This window comes from Pan paniscus, chromosome 20, assembly GCF_029289425.2.
Source record: "Pan paniscus chromosome 20, NHGRI_mPanPan1-v2.0_pri, whole genome shotgun sequence".
Lineage (NCBI taxonomy): Eukaryota > Metazoa > Chordata > Mammalia > Primates > Hominidae > Pan > Pan paniscus.
In genome coordinates, this window is record NC_073269.2 from 55,420,090 (window position 1) to 55,446,466 (window position 26,377).

The 26,377-nt window shown below is 42.6% G+C and overlaps 1 protein-coding gene across 4 annotated transcripts in view; it reads right to left on the minus strand.

Annotated features, from left to right (window-relative positions):
• Nucleotides 1-26,377, minus strand: part of SLC6A16 (solute carrier family 6 member 16) — a 45,737-nt gene that overhangs the window by 12,630 nt on the left and 6,730 nt on the right. For 2 of the 4 annotated variants that reach the window (XM_063600491.1, XM_063600490.1), the window contains exons 1-7: nucleotides 22,874-25,207; nucleotides 8,793-9,271; nucleotides 8,213-8,370; nucleotides 7,900-8,026; nucleotides 7,511-7,686; nucleotides 7,160-7,270; nucleotides 6,735-6,976 (exon numbers count right to left, since the gene is read on the minus strand). In XM_063600491.1, the coding sequence (XP_063456561.1) occupies nucleotides 6,735-6,976; nucleotides 7,160-7,270; nucleotides 7,511-7,686; nucleotides 7,900-8,026; nucleotides 8,213-8,370; nucleotides 8,793-9,271; nucleotides 22,874-23,055 (1,475 nt within the window). In that variant the 5' untranslated portion in view covers nucleotides 23,056-25,207. Of the gene's footprint in view, nucleotides 1-6,734; nucleotides 6,977-7,159; nucleotides 7,271-7,510; nucleotides 7,687-7,899; nucleotides 8,027-8,212; nucleotides 8,371-8,792; nucleotides 9,272-10,378; nucleotides 10,476-22,873; nucleotides 25,208-26,377 lie in introns of those variants that run through there. The other 2 variants (XM_034946175.4, XM_063600492.1) reach the window with 2 other exon arrangements.

Below are 26,377 nucleotides of genomic sequence, written 5' to 3' on the forward strand. Positions count from 1 at the left end.
TCCACCCCTTGCCACCATTAATGAGCCTGCAGCTAGCCTCTGCTGCCATGCTTGTGCCTACAGCCAGCCTCTACAGCAGAGTGTGTGCACACCGACCCCAGCCTCCACTGCTGTGAGTCCTGGCCCCTAGATGCTAGGCAAGAGGCACAGCTGAGGTCCCAGAAAACTCTGTGGGAGGTTCACAGCCACTGTGGACCTCCCACAGCTGTTGCCCCCAAGGACCATGCAGGTGTCAACATCACAGCCCCCAGCTGCCTGTGCTAACAAGACTCTGTGTCCCTCCAACCTGGACCCACCACACGCACCCCCACCCACAGTTGGCACTCTGTGCCACTGGACCCAGTGCCAGAGAGCACCACTCTTCTCCCCAAAAAAAGCATTTGAAGTTAATGCTTCTTCAAATGCTTTTCTCAAGACTATAAAAATCATGAAGAATTGGAGAATCATGACAACACCAAAGGAAAACAATAAACTTCCATTAGCTGACTCCAAAGAATTGCAGATCCACTAGCTGCCTGACAAAGAATTCACAATAATGGTTCTAAAGAATCTCAGTTAATTATAAAAGAACACAGAAAACAATTTAACAAAATCAGGAAAACAATAGAACAACGAAAGAAGAGGCTAAACAAAGGCACTGAAAACATGAAAAAGAACCAAACAAACATTTTTGAGCTGAAGAATAACAATAAACAAAAAATACAATAGATGGCTTCAACAGCTGACTAGAAAAGCAGAAGAAAGAATAAGCAAATTCAAAGACATCATTTTAAATCATCCAGTCAGAGGAGAAAAAGAAAAAGAAATGAAGATGACCAAAGAAAGTCTACAATATCTATGGGAGGCCATCAAGAGAACATTTACATAACAAGATTTACAGAGGAGAAGAGAGAAAAGGACAAAGTTTATTTTCAAAAATAGCTGAATACTTCCCTAATCTGGAGAAAGATACAAACATCCAGGTACAAGAAGTTCAGAGGTCTCTAATAAAATTCAACCCAAAGAAGAGTTCATTGAGACATATTATAAACAAATTATTTAAAACTGAAGACAAAGAATTCTGAAAGCAGAAAGAGAAAAGCATATCACATATAAGGGAGCCCCAGTACAAGTATCGACACATTTCTCAACAGAAATCTTACAGTCCAGGAGAGAGTAAGATGATAAATTCAAAGTGCTGAAAAAAAATCTGACAACCAAGAATACTTTAAAAAGTATGTAGGCCGGGCAGGGTGGCTCACGCCTGTAATACCAGCACTTTGAGAAGCCAAGGCAGGCGGATCATGAGGCCAGGAGTTCAAGACCAGCCTGGCCAATATAGGGTTTAGTAGAAACCCTGTCTCTACTAAGAATACAAAAATTGGCTGGGCATGGTGGCGCCTACCTGTAGTCCCAGCTACTTGGGAGGCTGAGGCAGGAGGATCGCTTGAACCCGGGAGGCGGAGGTTGCAGTGAGCTGAGATCACGCCACTGCACTCCAGCCTGAGTGACAGTGTGAGACTGTCTCCAAAAAAAAAAAAGAAAAAAAGCCACACCATTAGAATAGGTCTCATCTAACGCCCTTCAGTCATTTGATTTATACAAGTGATAAGGTTTGGGGCACAAAACTATTATCATATTACTATTAATTTTACTTTATATTTGCCCTTTTTAAAACTTTGTATCTGTCACTTGTTAAATTTCTACAGAAGTACAACTCCTAACAAAATAATGCTGGCCCAGCCAAACACTTTGAGATGATAACAAAAGACTATGGAACAGACAAAATTGAACTTCATAATGAACCTCAGATAGACTTAGCCTAAGAGATACTCCCTTCAAATGTCCCTTGTTGCTCAAATGTGGCTACAAGAGTTTGACACTGACTCCAAGTCACCCATCATTCCCCTCAATGTGACATGAGACCAGCAACTGGGATAGGCCCATCATGACATTGAGGGACAGGAAAACCCAAATATGAATGATTGATCAGTGATGCTTTTGGAGAAAGATCTTGATCAAAAGAGGAAATGTGAACGTTATCAGAATAAAATGGAGTCACTAATGCTAAGAAAGCCCTAGCAAATTGAGCCAAGGAAGGCCATGAAGAGAGGGTTCTCACACTTGTATGTCTGATTAGAAAAACAACTACAAAAACTATAACCATGCATAAAGGCCATTGCAACCTTACACACACAAAATATTCCTGCAGAAACATCTGCCCAACAAACGCCTATCCAACCTTGGACTGGTGTCACCCTTGTTATTGATCTCTGTAGTCAAGGAAAATTATTTCAAAACAATTATGTTATCCTTCTCATTTTTTTCCTTTAAAAACCTTTGTCGGCTGGGCGCGGTGGCTCAAGCCTGTAATCTCAGCACTTCGGGAGGCTGAGGCGGGCGGATCACCTGAGGTCGAAAGTTCGAGACCAGCCTGACCAACATGGAGAAACCCCGTCTCTACTAAAAATACAAAATTAGCCAGGCGTGGTGGCACATGCCTGTAATCCCAGCTACTCGGGAGGCTAAGGCAGGAGAATCGCTTGAACCTGGGACGTTCAATGCACTCCACCAGGTGGGAGAAAAGAATTTTAATATATACAACTGGAAAATGACTACATATCCAGAGTATATAAAGAACTCCATAGAAAAAGACAGATCATCCAATATATTTTTTTTAATGGGCAAAAATGAACTTGACCACACATTTTGCTTTAAACTATGACAATACAAGTATTTGCACGAGTGAGGTAATGAGAACTTCCATACACACATTTCATATACATACAATTATAAATTGGCACAGATACTATGGAAAGTAATTTGGCATCATCTGTGAAGCTGTAGATATATGTGGTAGATTGAAGAAATACAGCCACAATATTTTGGAGCTCCTCCAATTAAGAGGTAAAGTCTATTTTTCACCTTTGGAATCTGGGGTAGCTTTTTTACTTCCTTCAACCAAGAAATGTAGCAGCAATGGAAGCAGTCCTATACTTCGCTTCAAGACACTTTGCTGAGTCTGCCTTTGTGCTCTGTGAGCTACCATGTGAAGAAGACCAAACTAGCCCCATGGAGAGGCCTCATGGAAGAGAGCAGCCCTTGCTGGCCAGCCAATTGACTACAAACAGGAGTGAACCCAGCCACCACCACTTAAAGAAGAGCAGTGCCGGCCGGGTGTGGTGGCTCACGCCTGTAATCCCAGCACTTTGGGAGGCCAAGGTGGGTGGATCACTTGAGGTCAGGAGTTTGAAACCATCCTGGTGAACATGGTGAAACCCCGTCTCTACTAAAAATACAAAAATCAGCTGGGTGTGGTGGCTGGTGCCTGTAATCCCAGTTATTCGGGAAGGTGAGGCGGGAGAATCGCTTGAACCCGGGAGGCGGAGGTTGCAGTGAGCCGAGATTGCACCATTACACTCCAGCCTGGGTGACAAAAGCAAAGATCTGTCTCAAAAAAAAAAAAGAAGAAGAAGAAGAGCAGTGAGCAGCGCCATCCCTGCTGGGCTCAGCCCCCAGCCAACCCTCCAGCTAAATGCAGCCATGTCAGTGAACCCATACAAGCCCAGCAGAAGAGCTTTCCAGCCAACCCGCAGAATCATGAGATAAATCATTGTTGTTTTAATCCATTTACTTCCAGAGTGATTTGTTACCCAAGAATAGACAACTATGCCCCAACAATCTAACTCATATCCCAGAAAAATGTGCACATATGTAGTACATCAGGAACATGCATAAGAATGTTTGCAGCAACATTGTTTTAATAGCATAAAACTGGAAAGACTACAAATGTTATCAATAGTTGAATGGATTTTTTAAAACTGTGGTATATTCATATACTGAAACATTATACAGCATTTTAAAAGCACAGATTAGGCCTGGCACGGTGGCTCATGTCTGTAATCCCAGCACTTCGGGAGGCCGAGGTGGGTGGATCATGAGGTCAGAAGACCAAGACCGTCCTGGCTAACACGGTGAAACCCTGTCTCTGCTAAAAATACAAAAAATTAGCCGGGCATGGTGGTGGGCACCTGTAATCCCAGCTACTTGGGAGGCTGAGGCAAGAGAATGGTGTGAACCCAGGAGGCAGAGGTTGCAGTGAGCCGAGATCGCACCACTCAACTCCAGCCTGGGCAACAGAGCGAGAGTCTGTCTCAAAAGAAAAAAGAAAAAAAAAGAGCACAGATTAAAGTTATACACAATATGGATAAATATTACAAACATGTTGGATGAGAAAAAGAAGGCACAAAAGTAAGCAAAGAGAATGTATATATGAGGGAACAAATAACTAAACATATTGCTTTATATAAGTGGACAAATTATATTGCTTAGCTATGCATACATAGATGATAGAATATAAAGAAAAACATTAATCACTATCCTTAGTTCTTTGTTTTTTTTTTTCTTTTTTTTTTTGAGAGACAGTCTCACTCTGTTGCCTAGGTGGAATGCAGTGGCACAATCTCAGCTCACTGCAGCCTCCACCTCCCAGGTGCAAGCAATTCTCCTGCTTTGGCCTCCTGAGTAGCTGGGACTACAGGTGTGTGCCACCACGCCCGGCTAATTTTTGTATTTGTTAGTAGAGATGGGGTTTCACCATATTGGCCAGGCTGGTCTCAAACTCCTGACCTCGTGATCCATCTGCCTCAGCCTCCCAAAGTGCTGGGATTATAGGCATGAGCCACCGCACCCGGCTTGTTTTTCTTTACATTTGATCATCTATGTATGCGTAACTACTAAGCAATATAGTAACCACTATCCTGACTTTTATGATGGTTACCTCTGGGAGGCAGTAAAGAGATTATGATTAGAAAAAGATACACAGAGAGCATCTAGGGTTATTCTAGTTCTTAATACAGGTGATGTTTACTTCATGGTTCGTTACACAGTACATTGTTTTATATACTTTTTTCTTTCTTTTTTTTTTTTTTTTTGTTAGAGGCAGGGTCTTGCCCAGCTGATTTCAAACTCCTGGGTTCAAGCAATCCTCCCACCTCAGCCTCCCTAAAAGCTGGCATTACAGGCGTGAGCCACTGCTCCCGGCCTTGTTTTATGCATTTTTCCATATGTAGGTAATAGCTCATAATAAAAGGTTTTTTTGAAAATACACAAAAAAACTACCATTACACTCCCACCAGACTGGCAACAATTTAAAAGTCCAACCAAGTTTAATCAAGTGTTGTGCAAAAAGTAGAACAAATGGAAGTCTCACACATCCCTGATGGGAGGGCAATGCATTACGCCACTTTGAAAACCAGACAATATATGATAAAATTGAAGGGGAGCACACCCTACTCAGCAATTCCTTTCCTAACTATATGCTGTCAAGAACTCTTGCACACGCACACACGTATATTCCCAGGCATCTTCTAGAAGAAAATGGTGGTTATTTGTGAGGGTTAGGATTACTAGGAGAGGTCGGGCGCGGTGGCTCACGCCTGTAATCCCAGCTTTTTGGGAGGCAGAGGCAGGAGGATAGCTTGAGCCCAGGAGTTCAAGACCTGCCTGAGCAATATAGTGGGACCCTGTTCTCAAAAATTTAAATTAAAAAAAAAAAATCTGCTGGGAGACAGAGGAAGAGGAGGAGGAAGCAAAAAAAAAAAAAAAAAAAAGAAAAAGAAAAAGAAAAGAAAAAGAAAAAAAAAGATTACTGGGAGAAATTCAACTCAGGGTTGCCTCCTCTGGAAGGCCCCATCTGACTAGTCCAGACAGAATTAATGGCTCTGTCTCCTGTCCTCACCCATCACTTCAGTTACCAGTTAGCACAAGTTTTTGGCTGTCTCATTCTCCTTTCCTTCCCCCTCCAAAATTGAAAACTTAATGAAACAAGGACTGTGGTCTGATTCACCTGTCCAAGTCTCTGTTGTATAGAAAGAACACTTTCTAAATGTCTGTCTGATGGATGTTTTTGGAATTAATGCCTAAAAATAAGAAAAATAAGAAACAGGGGTGATCAGACAATCAAGGTTCTAGTACAGAGAATCCTTTTGGAGTTTCTGCTAGATTGACAGAAATCCCCAATTCAGGAGTTAACAGTTAAGAATGGGGGCCTTAGGGCGCGGTGGCTCACGCCTGTAATCGCAGCACTTTGGGAGGCTGAGGCAGGCAGATTATGAGGTCGGGAGATCGAGACCATCCTGGCTAACATGGTGAAACCCTGTCTTTACTAAAAATACAAAAAAATTAGCCGGGCCTGGTGATGGGCGCCTGTAGTCCCAGCTACTCAGAAGGCTGAGGCAGGAGAATGGCTTGAACCCAGGAGGCAGAGCTTGCAGTGAGCCGAGTTCGCGCCACTGCACTCCAGCCTGGGTGAAAGAGTGAGACTCCATCTCAAAAAATAAAAATAAAATAAAATAATGGGGGCCTTCTACTTCTCCATTTTTCCAAGGATAGCCTTGGAAGTCTCTGTGTGGTATGGTCTTGGATGGTATTTTGTTGTGTATCTGGGATTAGAGAAGCCTTCAATGTTTGCCATTTTTAGTACATCCCTGTTAGCATAACCACTCTGAGGTGGATAGCTGGCAATCTCTGAGTTTGAAGATTTATTTGTAGGGTGGCAAAAGGCTCTGAGAAGGATAATATATGATAGGAGATTCTATTGTCTCCATTTTTAGCTATGGGGAAGGTAGAGGGCTTGCAAGTGCACCCAAGGTTGAAATGTGTGAACGTGGGTCTTTGCAGCACCTTTAAGGTTAGGGTCTCAGAGTTTTAAAGTTCCCTGGGGCTGGGACCCTTAACAAAGGGGCCGGCCTTACCTCTCACAGCAGCGATGTGTGATGACTGTCGCCCAGAAGCCCAGGACACAGAAGTTGAAAGATGTGAAAATCAACAAAGTGAGCAGGTTTATCACAGACACGAGAAAGGCATCACTGAGACAGTTGTTGGACTGCGGCATGTAGGAGGCTAAGGAGGCAACGGAGCCAAGGCCTATGCCTGTGTTAGACAAAACTTGACCCCCTGCTAGAGACCACACACTCATATTGTACACATCCGATATCTAAAAGAGAGAAGACAAGCATAAGGGGGTTGTAAAAGAAGAAGCAGAGGACAACTATAATAGAAATGTTGCAGGGAGGAGAGAGGGAGATACAGAAGTAAAGAATGGGGAAAGGAAGCTCTAAGAATAGGCAGCTGTGGTGCCCTACAAGGCCTGACGGGGGAGTGAGGAGATAGATTTCACCTTGGCAACCACCAACTGTTGAAGGCCAAATTTTGCCCCTTCCAGGAGTAGAGTCCGGATGAAGAAACCGACAATGATGAAACAGGGGAGCAGTACCAAGACATAGATTACCTGAATCGAGAGTGGGACATATCAGCAACCGTGTACCAGTAGGGGTCAACCAACAGTTAGGAGGGATCAAAAGTTCTGAGTCAGAAATGAGTAGGAGTTAGAAGAAAGCCTTCAGCAAGAGTCAGGGGCTAGGGGAGTAAAAGGCCAAAGGAGTAAGAGATTAGGAGATCAACAAGTAACAAATTGAGGTAAGGGCTAAAGCATCTGAGAATTTCAAGGAATCCAATACTGGTGGCTCACCTTCCCAGTGGACTTGAGCCCATTGATCATGAAAGCACCAACAAGACACCAGCAAAGAAAGAAGGGCAGGACCAGACTGTAGACTGGTGACCCGCCATCCTCGATTCTGTCTGAGGCCTTCAAGGCCTGCTGGTACCAGAAGTATATGGAGGGTGTTGTCCGTTCACATTCAGGATCTGGGGGGACCTGGCTTTAGACATGCCTGCTAGACAAGGTACCCCCTCTTCTTCCTTATCCCCTCCCCCACCTCCCTTTTCTCTTTCCCTCTCCCATTTCTTTTTCCTTCTTCTTCCTCTTCCTTGTCCCTCCCCACTCTCTCCTCTTCCAAATTCCCTTCTACTTCTACTTCTCCATTTTTCCCTTCTCTTCTTCTTTCACTTCCTCCTCACCAAAGCCACTAGAGTTCATCGTTAAGGGACATTTCTCCCATGGAACGGGAAACTGGAAGGACTGGCTCATGTAGAAGATGATCCAGGAATTGACCACATTGAAGTACAGGCCGAGGATGAAGCACACCTGGGGGCCAAGGAGGATATGGCTGGGGAGGAAGAGCAGGGACAGGAAAAGGGAGGGGATTTGACAGAGGATTGGGGAACCAAAGGGATCTGACCCATGGAGGTATTCACAGGGCGCATTTCAGGAGGAGGGTTGGGATGGGGGTGGGGTGTAAAAGTCAGGCCTGGGCAGCCATGGGCTCCTCACCATGAAGCTAGAATACCCCACACCACCAATCCAGGGGGCAATGATCTTCCATACACCCATGCCACCCTGACGCATGCTCTGACCAGCTGCCATCTCCAGGAAGAGAAGAGGAACCCCGACCAGGAACAGCATGAAGATGTAGATGGCAGCGAAACTGCCTGTGAAGAAGATTCAGGAGGGACTCTGAGAACCATGTGGCCTTTCAGTGCCTGGACTCCAGGAGCCCAGGAAAACATTCTCCCTACCAGCGACCTCTTCCAGGGCCACAGGCATCAGGGCTCACCCATGTCTACATCCCTCACGGTCCCAAGTGTCCAGTCCTCTGGCCCCCAAATCCTGGAAGACCCAAGTACCTAGTTTCCAGCCCATCTTGGGCCCAGGCCTCCAGCTTTGCCATCCCCATGTTCAGATACCCTGAACCTCTCATGATCCTAAGTGTCCAGGGACCTGGCTCCTATCCTGCTCAGAGCACCAGGTCTTTAGTCTCTACATATCTCAGAAACATTCATGGTTAAAGCCTGGACAGGACTCTGTCCCGATTGCCCCTTGTGGACCCAGGTTTCCTGGTCCCCAGACTTACAGCCTCCACTGTTAAGCCACAGGTAGGCAAAGCGCCAGAGACAAGATGGCTTCATAGAGAAGCCCACCTGAGCCAGAATATACTCAGTTTTGCTGGACCAGAACGGTCGGGCAAGGAGGACCTCACTCTCTTTCTTCTCTGTCATCTGCACCTTCTCATGCACGGGTTTCTGGTTCAGGCCTGAGGCAGTTAACGCCTCCAATACAGAAATTTGCTTGGGCTGACTGGTCCTGGCCTGAGCCTCTGCAACCCGGGCTGCTGAAACTTGGGCCTCTGAGGTCCAAGATGTTGCAGACCAGGTCAATGAACCCTTGTCTTCCCACGTTTGACTTCCTGGGACATTGTCAGAAATCACTGTGCCAGTCCATGAGGTGTTTGCCAGCGAGGATGTCGAAGGCTGGGCCTCTGTCTTCATCTCAGACAGACTCTCTGGGGCAGCTCCCACTTCTGCAAGGGAGGGTTCATCTTCCTGAGGAGACCTGAAGGACACCAAAATCTGTAGATTTTAGATTTTAGAGTCAAGTAACTACTGAGTTACAAAACAATCCTCAACATCTCCTTAAAGCAAATTTTATACCACCACTGACATTTAAAGCACAAAAAAATCTCTTGCGTAAGTTTCACTTCTTAGAAATGTTTTCACGTGGTGGCTCACGCTTGTAATCCCAGCACTTTGGGAGGCCGAGGAAGATGGATCACCTGAGGTCAGGAGTTCGAGACCAGCCTGGCCAACATGGTGAAACCCCGTCTCTACTAAAAATACAAAAATTAGCTGTGTATAGTGGCAGGCACCTGTAATCCCAGCTACTCAGGAGGCTGAGGCAGGAGAATCGCTTGAACCCAGGAGGCGTAGGTTGCAGTGAGCCGAGATCAGGCCACTGCACTCCAGCTTGGGAGACAGAGTGAGGCTCCATCTCAAAAAAAAAAGAAAAAAAGAAAAAAAAAAGAAACGTTTTCTTGTACAGGATAGGGATAGAGACAGACATACCCAAGAGTCAGGAATCCCTGCAATCAAAGGATTTCTTTTTTTTTTTCCACCTACTGGATTCAAGCGATTCTCCTGCCTCAGCCTCCCAAGTAGCTGGGATTACAGGCGCCCACTACCACACCTGACTAATTTTTGTATTTTTAGTAGAGCCAGGTTGGTCTTGAACTCCTGACCTCAAGTGATCCGCCCACCTCAGCCTCCCAAAGTGCTGGAATTACATGTGTGAGCCACTGCACCCAGCCTGAAATAAAAGGATTTCTAAGAACACTGAAGTACTATTTACAGAGGGCTTCTGAATTTAAAAACAAAACTAAACTAAACTAAACTAATTTAATACTAAATCTGCCTTGTAACCTTAGAAAAGTTACTTTACCTTTCTGAGCTTTCTAATCTGTAAAACACTCAGATCTCTGCTCAAATATAGCCTCACCAGAGATGTCTTCCCTGTCCACCTATCTAAAATAGCAGCTACCTACCCACAACTCTCTTTACTTCATGGCATTTCTCATCTCCTGACTTTATTATCTATTGATTGTTAATTTATTCATTGTCCATCTCTGCCTACTGCTCTATCTCCAGCAAAAGGATGGTGTTCTACCTCACATCTAGGGCTATTCTCCTCCTTAGTCTCCAAGTTCCCGCCACTCTGAACTTCTGTTGGCTCTTCAAATACAAGAGAACGGGCAAGGAGTGTGCTGGAAAAAAAAAAAGTTACATGAAAGAGAGGAAGAGAGAGGGGAAACTGGAGTTTTCTTTCAGTGGGGGAAGGAGCATGCTTTCCAAAAGCAGAGGCAGTAAGTGGGCCTCAAGGCAGCACTGGCACATTTGGGTGACATGGATAACTGCTTGTGAGACACAGCTTCCAAAGAGCTCTTTGTTACTCAAGAAAATGCTTATAATTCAATTACAGGTTAAAATCATAAAACTAAGATACAAATTTCTATCTTTAGTTCTATCTCTACTACATTTAAAAATGCAATGAAAGGCTGAAAGGAAATACATCAATATACAGAAGATGATCAGGCCGGGCGCAGTGGCTCACGCCTGTAATCTGAGCTACTCAGGAGGCTGAGGCAGGAGGATCGTTTGAACACAGGAGGCAGAGGTTGCAATGAGCCGAGATCGCACGACTGCACTCCAGCCTGGGCAACCCTGTCTCAAAAAAAAAAAAAAAAAAAAGACGATGATGGCTACAAATATGTTTATATCCTTATCCCTGCTTTTACATTAAATTTTTTAAAATCTTGTATTACTTTTTTTTCAGACACAGGTTCTCACTCTGTCACCCAGGCTAGAATGCAGTGGCATGATCCACAGTTCACTGCAGCCTTGAACTCCCGGGTTCAAAGGATCCTCTCACCTTATCCTCCAAAGTACCTAGGACTATAGGCATGTGCCACCATACTCAGCTAATTTTTAAAAGTTTTTTTCAAGATGGGAGTCTCACTATGTTGCTCAGGCTGGCCTCGAACTCCTGTGCTCAGGTGAGTCTCCTGCCTCAGCCTCCAGAGTAGGTGGCATTACAGGCACAAGCCACCATTCCCCACTCACCTGTATTACTTTAATAATCAAGAAAAATACGGCCAGGCATGGTGATTCATGCCTGTAATCCCAGTACTTTGGGAGGCCAAGGCAGGCGGATCACTTGAGGTCAGGAGTTTGAGACCAGCCTGGCCAACATGGCAAAACCCTATCTCTACTAAAAATACAAAAAAAAAAAAAAATAGCCAGACAAAGTGGCAGGCACCTGTAATCCTAGTTAATAGGGAGGCTGACTTAGGAGAATCACTTGAATCGGGAGGCAGAGGTTACAGTGAGCCAAGATCATACCACTGTACTCCAGCCTAGGTGACAGAGTAAGACTCTGTCTCAAAAAAATAATAATAATCAGCCGGGCACAGTGGCTCACGCCTGTAATCCCAACACTTTGGGAGGCCGAGGTGGGCGGATCACCTGAGGTCAGGAGATCGAGACCATCCTGGCTAACACGGTGAAACCCCATCTCTACTAAAAGTACAAAAAATTAGCCAGGCGCAGTGGCGGGCGCCTGTAGTCCCAGCTACTCAGGAGGCTGAAGCAGGAGAATGGCGTGAACCTGGGAAGCGGAGTTTGCAGTGAGCTGAGATCACGCCACTACACTCCAGCGTGGGCAACAGAGCGAGACTCCGTCTCAAAAATAATAATAATAATAATAATAATAATAATCAAGAAAAAATATGTATTGATAAGTGAAAATAAAAAGATCATAATGGACAAAGAAATCCAATTGAAAAAGCTCTCATCAGCGAAATCTGGACAAATCAGAACATCAAAATAAAGAATAGTAACAGATGAGAACCAACAGACTAAAACAAGAATCCATGAATCCACAGGGATACAACTCAGGAAAAGGAAAACCTCTTCCTTATAGTAAAATACAAACTAATAAATGTACAAGGAACGATGAATTAGAAGGTCACTGCTTATCATATACTAATCAAGTTGTACACATGAAATATGTACAGTTTTTTACTTGTCAGTCATCCGTCAATAAAGATGTCTTTTTAACAAATCATTGTTTGGAAATTACCAGAGTAATAACTGACACAAGCAAGAATCATCAATGGTTGCTAAAACAAGATGATGAAAATTTGATGGGGACAGGATAATTGCATAGTATTACTGTATCTCCCCACAAGATATTCCCCCCCAAAAAACCCAAGAAAATAGTATCTTTAGAGTATTACACACTACCTAAACCAATAATAGTCACCTGATATCATATAACTCCTGATACAATGCATTAAGAGCACAACATCATTTCTGTGGGATTCCTGCCAAAAACATGCAACAAAACTCCAATCGTGAGGAAACATCAGAAAACAAATCTAAATTGAAGTACATTCTGTAAAATAGCTGGCCTGTGCTCAGTAAAAATGTCACAGTCAATGAAGACAAGGAAAGATGGAAGTGTTGTAAGTCTGAAATTATGTCAAAATTTTGTTAAATTTTTTAAACTTCCAAGCACCTGCCACTCCTACAATTCACCATCAAAACAAAAGGAAGTTTCTTCTAAGATAGCCACATGAACACCAATCTCCAAACTTACCCACAATCTCCCCCTACCCAACAAAAAAAAACCAATGATTTTAAAATATTACAAATATGGGGATATCTGCATCATTTCCGAAAAATAGGTTCCATCCTCATGTCAAAAACAGAGAAACTTCTGCTACATAAACAAGAAACAGGACCAAACTGTAATCACTGAGGAGTCAGTTCACATCTCTTTTTCCTGATGAAGTGGTTCAGTGTTTCAGGAAGTAAGTAAATACTTTCCCAGCAACTTGTGGGAAATAAAAACAATCACTTGCCAAAGACCTTCTGCTCCAGTGAACCAATAGCTTCCAGAAGCTGTATGCCAGAGAATGCAACAGCAGGTGGGCCACTCCTCTGTTATTGGATTTATTGGAGTTATTGGTGGGTTGATGGGCGTCTCCCTGAGACAAATGATGCTTCCGCAATATTAAGAGAGAAGCAGGAAATCATGCAGGCAAGAAAAGGCTGAAGAAAAAATTAGGTACAAAAATCCAGCCTTTGGGGCTGGTCATGGTGGCTCATGCCTGTAATCCTAGCCCTTTGGGAGGCTGAGGCAGGAGATGTTTTATGTAAGCTTCGTGGTAACTACAAAGCAAAAAACTCAGTAGAGATGATTCAAAGCATACCACTAGAGAAAATCAATATAATTAGTCACATTGATATAATAAAGAAGAAAAATATTATCATCTCAAGAGATATAGGAAAAACATACAATACAATAATGATTTAAGGAGAAAAACTTCTAGCAAACCAGGAATAATTTCCCTAACCTGATAAATGGTGTCTCTCAAAAAAAAAAGATTATACTTAATAGTGAACATATGCTTAAACATAGGCACGTATTTAATAATGAAGTGAAGAAAGCTTGCCTTTTGAAATCAAGAACAATCAATGAAACCAGCTATCAGCACTTCCTTCCCATTGCATTAAATATTTTAGACAACACAGTAAAGCAAGGGGAATAAAAGACAAAGATTAAACAAAACTCACTATTCACAGATGATATATCTATGTGGAAGATCCAGAATACTACAGATAAATTATTTAAATTAATAAGATAATTTAGCAAGATTGTTGGATGCAAACAGCAATAAATGAACATTATTTATATGTCTATGCTTGCAATACATAATTAGAAAATAAAATTTTAAAATAATAATGCCACTTATAAAATAATTTTTTAAATATAGAGTAAAATCCTGGGGAGGTAATGGCAATAACAGCAACATTGTTTTAAAATCTTCCCAAATACCCACATGAAAACAAGTAGTTCTACTAGATTGCAAGCCCAAAATCCATGGATAATATTTACAATATCAAGACAAACCCCAAAAGACAAGTCTATGAGAACAAACCATAAGAGCCACAGACCTGTATAGAATCGGCATCTGTGTGGGAGGAAACAAAGGAAGCAAGAGAGCATCTGACAGACCTGGGGATGGGGGACAGGGAAACCAGCCTCTCAAAATAATCAACAGGTACTCACCAGAAATCATGGGAAGGCTATTAGAGAACAGCAGCTAAAACTAGAAGATGTCTTGCCTAATCCAATAACAGTTGAGTGCATGGAGTCAACAATAGAAACTTAAGGGACCAGGGCAGACTAGATTCTATGAACTCTTAAAATTAACCAACCAGGGATCTTTTCCAACCCAGAGGCCACAATGAGGAGAAATTCCTGTGAGTAAAGCCAAATTGAGCAATACAAGAACAAGAATGATGAAGGATAGGCCAGACACAGTGCCTCGTGCCTGTAATCCTAGTACTTTGGGAGGCCAAGGCAGGAGGATCACTTGAGGCCAGGAGTTCAAGATAAGCCTTGACAATGCAGTGAAAACCCATCTCTACCAAAAAAAAAAAATTAAAATTAAAATTAGCCAGGCATAGTGGCACACGCCGGTGGTCCCAGCTATTTGGGAGGCTAAGTGGAGAGGATTGCTTGAGCCCAGGAGTTCAACGTTGCAGTGGGCTATGATCACACCACTGAACTCCAGCCTGAGCAACAGAGTGGGACCTCGTTCTCTAAAAAAATAAAATAAAATAGGCCAGGTGCAGTGGTTCATGCCCGTAATCCCAGCACTTTGAGAAGCCAAGGCAGGAGGATCACTTGAAGTCAGGAGTTCAAGACAAGCCTGGCCAATATGGTGAAATCCCATCTCTATCAAAAAATACAAAAATTAGCCAGGCATGGTGGGACACACCTGTAGCCCCAGCTACTTGGAAGGCTGAGGTGAGATAATTACTTGAATCCAGGAGGGGGAGGTTGCAGTGAGCCAAGATTGCACCACTGCACTCCAGCTTGGGCAACAGAGTAAGACCCTATCTCAAAAATAATAACAATAATAATAAAATAAAATTAATTAATTAAAAGATAATTTTAAGAAAACATAGAAATGAAGGATATACAGGATCCAGATAAAAATGGGGAGAAGAAATTTCCACTTTTGACCATGAAAGCAAAACAGTGTCTGGAGTTACCTCCACAAAAACACTACAAAACTGTACAAATAGGCCAGGCGCCGTGGCTCATGCCTGTAATGCTAGCACTTTAGGAGGCCGAGGTGGGCGGATCACGAGGTCAGGAGATCAAGACCATCCTGGCTAACATGGTGAAACCCCATCTCTACTAAAAATACAAAAAGTTAGCCGGGCATGGTGGCGGGCGCCTGTAGTCCCAGCTACTCGGGAGGCTGTGGCAGGAGAATGGCGTGAACCCAGGAGGTGGGGCTTGCAGTGAGCAGAGATTGCACCACTGCACTCCAGCCAGGGCAACACAGCGAGACTCCGTCTCAAAAAAAAAAAAACTGTACAGATAATTAAAACAACTATTTTCACATATTAAACAAAGGCAGTACAGCATTGCAATCTCTAAAAAAAGGCCAGAAAACAAGGTAACTAATTGCACGATTGCCCCATTTTTCTGCTACTAATTTCCAAACTTTGGCACAGGAGGAAGAATACAAACAGAGCCTGGCAGTCTCAGCACTTGAGGAGGCAAAAGTCAGTTCAGGAAGGCTTAGGTGACTAGAATTAGCTGGGCTAAGTACTCAACAGAAGGGAGCCACAGAGAAAGAGCTCTAGGAATCTGGATAAAGTACCTTCGAGCCATTAGCTAAATATCAACCTGCACATGTATAGTATGAAACCTCATAAGAACAGGCAAAGAATAAATTCCAAGGAAAGAAAAGTACTGGGGAACTACAGGTAAAACAATTCCTAGAACTTGGAGAAGAACAAGAATTACTCAAGTTTCACTCAAGTTTCCATCAGCCAGTGTGGAGAGACTTTACTGAATACTTGGAACATTTAAGGTGGTATAAACTAGCTCTAGTTCTAGTAGTAGGACTACTTTAGACCTGAAAAAAAAAAAGTCTTAAAAGCAACCCTTAAACAGCCAAAACTGATCTTCAAGTAACTTAACTGCCTGTCACAACAAAGGCCAACATTCCTTAAGATAATACAGACAAACCTAGCACTGAACAACAAAAAATTCATAATGTCAACCATCTAGTCAAAAATTACTAGACATGCAAAGAAGCAGGAAAAGCGACCCATAATCAGACAACAAAAATAGAAATGATAGACTAATGGAATTTACACACCATAACACTAAAATAGCTGTTACAAATATGCTTAATATGGTCAAGGACTTAAAAGGAAAACATGAACAGAATGAGGAATATAAGATAGCTAGATAGCTAGCTAGCTAGACAGACAGATAGATATTTTCTCTTTTGAGACAGAGTCTCACTCTGTTGCTCACACTGATCTCAGCTCACTGCAGCCTCTGCCTCCAAGTTTCAAGCAATTCTCCTGCCTCAGCCTCCCAAGTAGCTGGAATTACAGGTGTGCACCACCACAACTGGCTATTTTTTTTTTTATTTTTAGTAGAGACAGGGTTTTGCCATGTTGGCCAGGCTGGTCTCGAACTCCTGATCTCATGTGATCCAGCTACCATGGCCTCCCAAAGTGCTGGGATTACAGGCATGAGCCTCCATGCCTAGCCATGATATATTTTAAACATCAAATAGAACTTCTAGAGATGATACAACACCTGAAATGAAAATTTCACTGAAGATTACTGGCAGATTTTAATAAATCAGTGAACTTGAAGATATAGCAATAGAAACAATCCAAAATGAAGCACAAAGAAAAAAAAAAGACTGAAAACAATTACCAGAGCATTAGTGGCTGTGAGACAATATCAAATGGCCTAAAATGTGTAACTGGAGGTCCAAAATAAAGGGAGGATGGGAAAATGAAACCAGACCAATTTTCCAACAAGCCAGATGCCCATAGAACTGAAGCTTGAGAAACTTACATTTGTACAATGAGATGAACCCGCTGTATGTTGACCAACTACTCTTCTTTACTCCTCCCTAATTCGTTCATATATGTGTGTGTATATATATACATATGTATATACATATATACATATACATATACATATATGTGTATATGTGTATATGTATATACATATACTTATACATATATGATATATACATATACATATATATATCAAGAAAAGACTCACATAATTGAAAGGATAAAAGGACAGTTCTACAATAATAACTGGAGACTTTAATACCCCACTACGAACAATGGACAGAAGCAGCAGACAGAAGATAAGCAAGGAAATAGAGGACTTAACACAATAAACCAACCAGATCTAACAGATGTATTCAGAACACTCTAGCCAACAGCAGCAGAATACACATTCTTCTCAAGTGCACATGGGACATTTTCCAGGATAGACCACAAATTTGTAGGCCACAAATTTCCTTTTTTTCTCAATAGAATTAGAAAGATAAATATCATACAAAATATCTTCTCCAGCCACAATAGGATGAAGTTAGAAATGAATCACAAAAGTAAAATTGAAAATTTTACAAATTTGTGGAAATTAAACAACACACTCTTAAACAACCAATGGATCAAAGAAGAAACTACAAGGGGAATTAGAAAATACTTACAGATAAATGAAAACGAAAACACACATACTAAAATTTATGGGAGGCAACAAAAGCAATGCCAAGGGGGAAATTTATAACTATCAATGGTTACATTAAAAAACAAAAAAGAGGCCGGATGCAGTGGCTCACGCCTGTAATCCCAGCACTTTGGGAGGCTGAGGTGGGTGGATCATTTGAGGTCAGGAGTTCAAGACCAGCTTGACCTACATAGTGAAACCCCATCTCTATTAAAATACAAAAATTAGCTAGGCATGGTGGTGGGTGCCTGTAATCCCAGCTACTCAGGAGGCTGAGGCAGGAGAATCGCTTGAACCTAGGAGGCGGAGGTTGCAGTGAGCCGAGATCACGCCACTGCACTCCAGCCTGGGCAACAGAGCAAGACTCCCTCTAAAAACAAACAAACAAACAAACAAACAAACAAAAAAAACCAGATCTTGAATCAATAACCTAACTCTAAAACTTAAGAAACTAGAAAAGTAAACTAAACCCAAAGCTAGCAGAAGAAAATAATAAAAATTAAAGCAGAAATGATAGAGAATAGAAAAACAATAGAGAAGCCAAAAGTTGTTTCTTTAAAAATATCAACAAAATTGACGAACCTTTAACTAGATGTACTAAGAAAAAAAGAGAAGATTCAAATGATTAAAATCAGAAATGAAAATGGGGACATCATTACCAATTCTACAGAAATAGAAGGATTATAAGAGAGTACTATGAACTTATGAACAACTGTACACCAATAAACTGGATAACCTAGATTAAATGGACAAATTCCTAGAAATACAAATCTACTAAGACTAAATCACAAACAGAAAATCTGAATAGATCTATAACTAGTAAGGAGATTGAATTGGTAATCAAAAATCTCTCAACAAAGAAAAGCTCTGGACCTGATGGCTTCATGAGTGAATTCTACTAAACCTTTAATGAATTAATATCAATCCTTCTCAAACTTTTCCAAAAAATTGGAGAGGAGGGAACACTTCCTCATTCATCCTATAAGGCCAACATTACCCTAATACCAGAGCCATACAAAGACATTATAAGAAAAGAACACTACAGACCTATATTCATTATGAACTTTGATGCAAAAATCCTCAAAAAAAAATACTACCAAACCTAATTCAGCAGCATATTAAAAGGATTATATACCATGACCAAGTGGGATTTATTCCTGGAATGCAAGGATGGTTCTGCATACAAAAATCAATCAATATAATATACCACATTAACAAAATGAAAGAAAAATAATGATTCTCTCAACGGATGCAGAAAAAACATTTGACAAAACTCAATACCCTTTCATGATTTAAAAAAAAAAAAAACTCAGCAATCTAGGAGTTAAAGGAAAATACGGCTGGGCATGGTGACTCATGCCTGTAATCCCAACACTTTGGGAGGCCTGACAACCACTTGAACCCAGGAGTTCAAGACCAGCCTGGGGCCAGGTGCAGTGGCTCACATCTGTAATCTCAGCACTTTGGGAGGCCGAGGCGGGTGGATCACTTGAGGTCAGCAGTTCAAGACCAGCCTGGCTAACATGGTGAAACCTGATCTCTACTAAAAATACAAAAATTAGTCAGATGTGGTGGTGTGCACCTGTAGTCACAGCTACTTGGGAGGCTAAGGCTGGAGAATCGCTTGAACCTGGGAGGCAGAGGTTGCAGTGAGCCAAGATCATACCACTGCACTCCAGCCTGGGTGAAAGAGCAAGACTCCATCTCAAAAACAAACAAACAAACAAACAAACAAACAAACAAAAAATTTAAATTACCTGGGTGTGTTGATGTACTTCTGTAGTCCTAGCTACTCATGAGGCTGAGATGGGAGAATCACTTCAGCCCAGGAGGTCAACGCTACAGTGAGCCATCATGACACCACTACACTCCAGCCTGGGTCACAAAGTGACACCATGTCTCAGCAAAAAAAAAAAAAAAGGAAAATATCCCAGTGTAATAGCCATATATGAAAAACTCACAGCAAATGTCATACTTAATGATAAAAGACTGCAAGCTTTTCCTCTAAGATTAGAAACAAGTGTAGAATGTCTAATTTTGCCACTTTTATTCAACATAATACTGGAAGTCCTAGCCAGAGAAATTAGGCAAAAATATAAATAAATAAAAGAAAACCAAACTAGAAAGATTATATGATCTTAAACGCAGAAAATCCTAAACTTTTCACCAAAAAATTTTTTGAGCTAATAAATGAATTCAGCAAAGTAGCAGGATACAAAGTCAACAATCAAAACTCAGCTGCATTTTTATACACTAACAATGAACAATCTGAAAAGAAAATTATGAAAACAATTCCATTTGTAATAGCATCAGAAAGAATAAAATACTTAAGAATTAACTTGGCTGGGCACGGTGGCTCAAGCCTGTAATCCCAGCACTTTGGGAGGCCAAAGTGGGCAGATCACCTGAGGTCAGGAGTTCGAGACCAGCCTGACCAACATGGAGAAACCCCGTTTCCATTACCAAGTTACCCAGGCATGGTGGCACATGCCTGTAATCCCAGCTACTCAGGAGGCTGAGGCAGGAGAATCACTTGAACCTGGGAGGCAGAGGTTGCAGTGAGCCGAGATTGCACCATTGCACTCCAACCTGGGCAACAAGAGCGAAACTCCATCTCAAAAAAAAAAAAAAAAAAAGAATTAACCAAGAAGGTGAAAGACATGTACAAAGAAAACTACAAAACATTGCTGAAAAAAATTAAAGGAGACATAAATAAATGGAAAAATATCCCATGTTCATGGGTTGGAAGACAACACTGTTAAGATGTCAGTATTACCCAAAGCAATCTACAGAATTAGTAGCTTTTTTTTTTTTTTTTTTTTTTTTTTTTTTGCAGAAATAGAAAAACACATCCTAAAACTAACATGAAATCTCATGGGACCCCGAACAGCCAAAATAATCTTGAAAAAGAAGAAAAACGCTGGTGTACTCACATTTCCTGATTTCAAAACATATTACAAAGCTATAGTAATCAAAATAGTGTGTTACTCACATAAAGAAAGATACAGACCAAGGGAACAGAATAGAGGGCCCAGAAACAACATATGGAAAAATGATTTTTTACAAGGGTGCCAAGACTACTCAATGAGTAAAGGACAGTCTTTTCAACAAATGGTGCTGGGAAAACTGGATTATGTACAGGCAAAAGAGTAAAGATGGACTCTTACCTAACACCACATACAAATACACAAAATAAATCAAAGACCTAAATGTAACACTTAAAATTATAAAATTCTTAGAATAAAACATACGACAAAAGCTTCACGATAGTGGATCTGCAATGAATTCTTGGATATGACACCAAAGGCAAAAGCAACAAAAGAAGAAACAGACAAACAGGATTTCATTAAAATGTTTTAAATTTGTGCATCAAGAGACACTATCAAAGGGGTGAAAAGATAACCCACAGAATGGGAGGAAATATCTGAAAATCATATGTATAATAAGAAATTAATATTCAGAATATATAGAGAACTCGTAAAACTCAACAACAAAGAAACAAACAACACAATTCAAAAATGGGCAAAAGACTTAAATAGACATTTCTCCAAGGAAGATATACCAATCTCCAAGAAGTACATGAAAAGATGTTAAACGTCACTAATCATTAAGGAAATGCAAATGAAAACTACAATGAGATAATACCTCACATCCAATAGGATGGCTAATATAAAAAGGCAGAAAATAAGAAGTGTTGGTGAGGATGTGGAGAAATTGGAATCCTTGAGCCTTGCTGGTCAGAATGTAAAATGGTGCAACCACCATGGAAAACACTATGGTGGTTCCTCAAAAACTTAAAAATAGAATTACCATATGATCCAGCAATTCCACTTCTGGGTATACACCCAAAATAAGTGAAAACCAAGCCTGCAGTGGCTCAGCCTGTAATCCCAGCTCTTTGAAAGGCTGAGGTGGAAGGATTGCTTGAGCCCAGAAGTTCGAGGCTGTAGTGAGAGGTGATCATGCCACTGGACTCCAGCCTGGGAGACAGAGAGAGACCCTGTCTCTTAAAAGTAATAATAATAGGCTGAGCACGGGGGTTCACACCTGTAATCTCAGCACTTTAGGAAGCTGAGGCGGGTGGATCGGCTGAGGTCAGGAGCTAGAGACCAGCCAGGCCAACACAGTGAAACCCCGTCTCTACTAAAAATACAAAAAATTAGCTGGGGGTGGTGGCGCACGCCTATAGTCCCAGCTACTCGGGAGGCTGAGGCAGGAGAATCGCTTGAACCTGGGAAGCAGAGGTTGCAGTGAGCTGAGATCGTGCCACTGCACTCCAGCCTGGGTGACAGAGTGAGACTCCATCTCAAAAAAATAAATAAATAAAAAATAATAGATTCATGTTTCTTAAACACATTCTAGAACAGTTGCCCTTAAAAGCAAGCTTTACGGAAGGGAAAGAACTGAGTTTTGGCCAACTGGCCACTTCCAACACCCATAAAGCCCCTTGAGCCCCAGGCGGACTCCTCTTCCCATATGGGTGCAACCCTCCATGGTGCCCCTACACTGTCATCCCAAGCAACTCCTAGGCTCATGCCCTGTGGGGAGTGCTCAGGATCCCCCAGAAATGCCCATTCCCCTCACATTACCTCCTTCCCTGGAACTATAACCTCCAGAAAAGGAAAATAAGGAGCTGGTGTCCCATTTCTGCAAAAAGCAGAAAATAACTGCCCTAACAGACCAGTGATGGGGCTAGACCCAGGTTTCTGCCACTCGGGCACTTGACACTGATGGCCTTCCCCAAAGGCAGGGACTGATGGCCGAATCCTGTCAAGGAATTGGCTCAAACTCGGACTGGATGAGTGAGGAGAGCCGAAGACAGTTTCCTGTGTCCTACGTGGGGGGTAAAGGAGGGACCCCTTTGATCCCTCAGCTCCACAGAGCCCAGGGCAACCAGGAGGCTCCCAGCCAGTTACCTGTCACCCGTCAGTGGAGCCCAGTGGGCCCGGGCCTCGAAAATGGTGCCCAGCTCCACACACCCCAGATCTGGGAACATTTTAGGGCTCCCTGGGCCATGACCCTCACCCCAGCCCCAAGGCTTCTGCCAGGTTCTTCAGTCCAGCCAGTCGGACAAAAATGAGGGTGAAGAAGCCCCAGCTGAGAAGCCTAGCAATCTCCTCAGGCCCCTTCAGGCGTCGACAGATCGGTTTGGCCGACACCCCTCGATCTGCCTGGCGCGCGGCCTTTCCCGCCGATTCTCTGCGCATGCGCCGCTGCGCTCCTCACTCTTTCCTTACAGCTGTAGCAAACACTGTAACCACTCCGCCCTCCCCAACTCCCTGCTCTCTCCCCACACGCACGCACGTGTGCACATCCTCTGACTGCTCACGCGCCACTCCCTTCCCCACCGCACCCCACCCCGACACCCACGATGCCACGCTTCAGGCGGGGCTCTTAAGACAAGGCCTTTCTCTGGCACATGCACTTTGCTTCCACTTCATGTAAGGAAGAAGAGGGTAGGAAGTGGGAGAATCGTCTCATTCATTCCTTCTAGCCTTCAAACCTTTCGCATTTACTTAAAGATCGCCTACTAGAAACCAAACCTTAAATATGCGTCCAACAAGGCAGACAGGGACGTTGCCTTAAGAGAGCTCAGAAGCCTACTAGGGCTGCAGACAAGAATTAAAAACTCAAAGATTTACTTAGGTCATCCGTTCTCATACTTTCCGGTCTCTTAAGAATTATTAAGGACTCCAATAATTTATGAGTTACATTTATATGGGTTGTATGTTTATGTGAGTGGTATCTATCAATATTAAAATAAATTTCTAAAATAGTCATTGTTTAAAAATTCATTATGTGTCAAAATAACATTTTTATTTATAATAACTATAATTTCTACTCCAAAAGAAATTTTGGCGCTGGGCGTGGTGGCTGACGCCTGTAATCCCAGCACTTTGGGAGGCCGAGGCGGGTGGATCACGAGGTCAGGAGTTCGAGACTAGCTTGGCCAACATGATGAAACCCCGTCTCTACTAAAAGTCAAAAAAAAAAAAATTAGCCGGGCGTGGTGGCACACACCTGTAATCCCAGCTACTCGGGAGCCTGAGGCAGGAGAATCGTTGGAACCCAGGAGGCAGAGGTTGCAGTGAGCCGAGATTTTGCCACTGCACTCCAGCCTAGACAACAGAGCAAGACTCCGTCTCAAAACAAAAAAAGGAAAAAAAAGAAAAAATTTGGGGAGAAGAATGGCATCATTTTACATTTTTGCAAATCTCTCTAATGTCTGGCTTCATAGAAGACAGCTGGATTCTCATATCTGCTTCTGCACTGAGTGTGTCAAAATAGCTCATGTCTTGCAGCTTCTGGCAAACATCACTATATTCAAAGAGGAAATGAAAGTGAAAGGCAAATAATATCTTAGTAGTATTATGAAAATAATGTTCACCTCATGGACCCCCAAAAGTGTTTCAAGAGCCCCCAGGAGTCCCTGAGCCACACTTTGAGAATCAAAGGCTTAAATTGTTCTGATTGAACAAAGAGATGAAGAGGAAATTTTGGGGGTGCTGTAAGAATTCATCACAATCTTTGGGAATCATTCAATCCTTCAACACGTATTTATCGAGAGTCTACTAAATGCTAGGAACTGGGAATAGAGTAGAGAACAAAACAGACCCCATTCCTACCCTCGTTTTGCTTCACACAACAAGAAAACAGATATATGATGAATCTCAAATAATTACATGATTATAAATTGTATTAAGTGCTATGACAGGCCGGGCATGGTGGCTCACCCCTGTAATCCCAGCACTTTGGGAGGCCAAGGTGGGTGGATCACATGAGGCCAGGAGTTCAAGACCAGCCTGGCCAACATGGTGAAACCCCATCTCTACTAAAAATACAAAAATGAGCCAGGTGTGGTGGTGCACGCCTGTAATCCCAGCTACTCGGGTGGCTGAGGCACAAGAATCACTTAAAACCATGAGGCAGAAGTTGCAGTAAGCCAAGATCACACTACTACACTCCAGCCTGGGTGATGGGGTAAGACCCTGTCTCAAGGAAAAAAAAAAAAAGTGCTGCAACAGAAAAGGGCCACAGACCTATTTATTTCTATCGAAAATTTTTTTTTTTTTTGAGACAATCTCACTTTGTCACCCAGGCTGAAGTGCAGTGGCATAATCTCGGCTCACTGCAACCTCTGCCTCCCGGTTTCAAGCAATTCTCCCTGCCTCAGCCTTCCGAGTAGCTGGGGTTGCAGGTGCCTGCCATTATGCCTGGTTAATTTTCATATTTTTAGTAGAGTCAGGGTTTAGTAGAGTCAGCCTGCCATGTTGGCCAGGCTGGTCTTGAACTCCTGACCTCAGGTGATCCGCCCGCCTCAGCCTCCCAAAGTGCTGGGATTACAGGCGTGAGCCACTGCGCCCGGCCCATAGACCTAATTTAGAAGGAGGATTTCTCTAAGGAAATAACACTGGAGCTGAGGCTTAAAGGATGATTTGCTAGGTGAAAAATGTGTGTGAACATCTCAAGCCTTGAGGCTGTGCAAAGGCCCTGAGGCAGGGCAAACTGTGTGTTCAAGGCACCAGGAAAAGTCTCAGTCGGTCAATCAATATTTATTGAATGATGTGCCCCACATTGTCCTAGACCCCTGGGATATAGTTATGAAAAAGATTTTACATTCCAGTTGCACAAAGAAAGTAAATGCCTAAATAGAAAGAATTTCAGAGAGTAAGAGTACTGATAGGGAGTTACTTTAGACAGGGTAGTCAAGAAGGACTCTTGGGGAAAGTGATATTTCAGCAGAGAGCTGAAGGAAGGGAGCCTTGTGAACAGCATAGGGAAGAACATTCCAGGCAAAGAAAATGGCAACAGCAAAAGCCTTGAGGCAAGAAGTACACTTGATGGGTTCTGGAAACGGCAAAGAGTCTGATATGAATGGATCCCAGTGATTGAGGAAAGGGTAGCAACAGATCAGATCAGAGCAGTGGCAGGGGCCAGAGTATCATTTGGAGGCCCTTATAGGTCATGGTCGGAATTTTTTTTTTTTTTTTTTCTGGGTGAGATGAAAGCTATTTGAGGGTTCTGAGTCAAGGAGTGACTTTCATTTTAACGGCAGGCTCCCCCTGGCTTCTGGGCAGAGAATAGCATGTATGGGTGTATTCCTCTGGTTTCACACTGCTGTAAAGAACTGCTCAAGACTGGGTAATTTACAAAGAAAAGAGGTTTAATTGACTCACAGTTCAGCTTGGCTGGGGAGGCCTCAGGAAACTTACAATCATGGCAGAAGGCAAAGGGGAAAAAAGGCACCTTCTTCACAAGCAAAGGAGGGAAGAGCCCCTTATAAAACCATCAGATCTCATGAGAACTCACTCACTATCACAAAAACAGCCTGGGGAAACCACCCCCATGATTCAGTTACCTCCACCTGGTCTCTCCTTTGACACATGGGGACTATGAAGATTATAATTCAAGATGAGATTTTGGGTGGGGACACAGCCAAATCATATCAGTGGGCTAAAGATAGAAGCAGAGAGCCCAGTGAGGAGGAAATCTCTAGTCCAGGCAAGTGATGGTGTTGATTAGATCTGG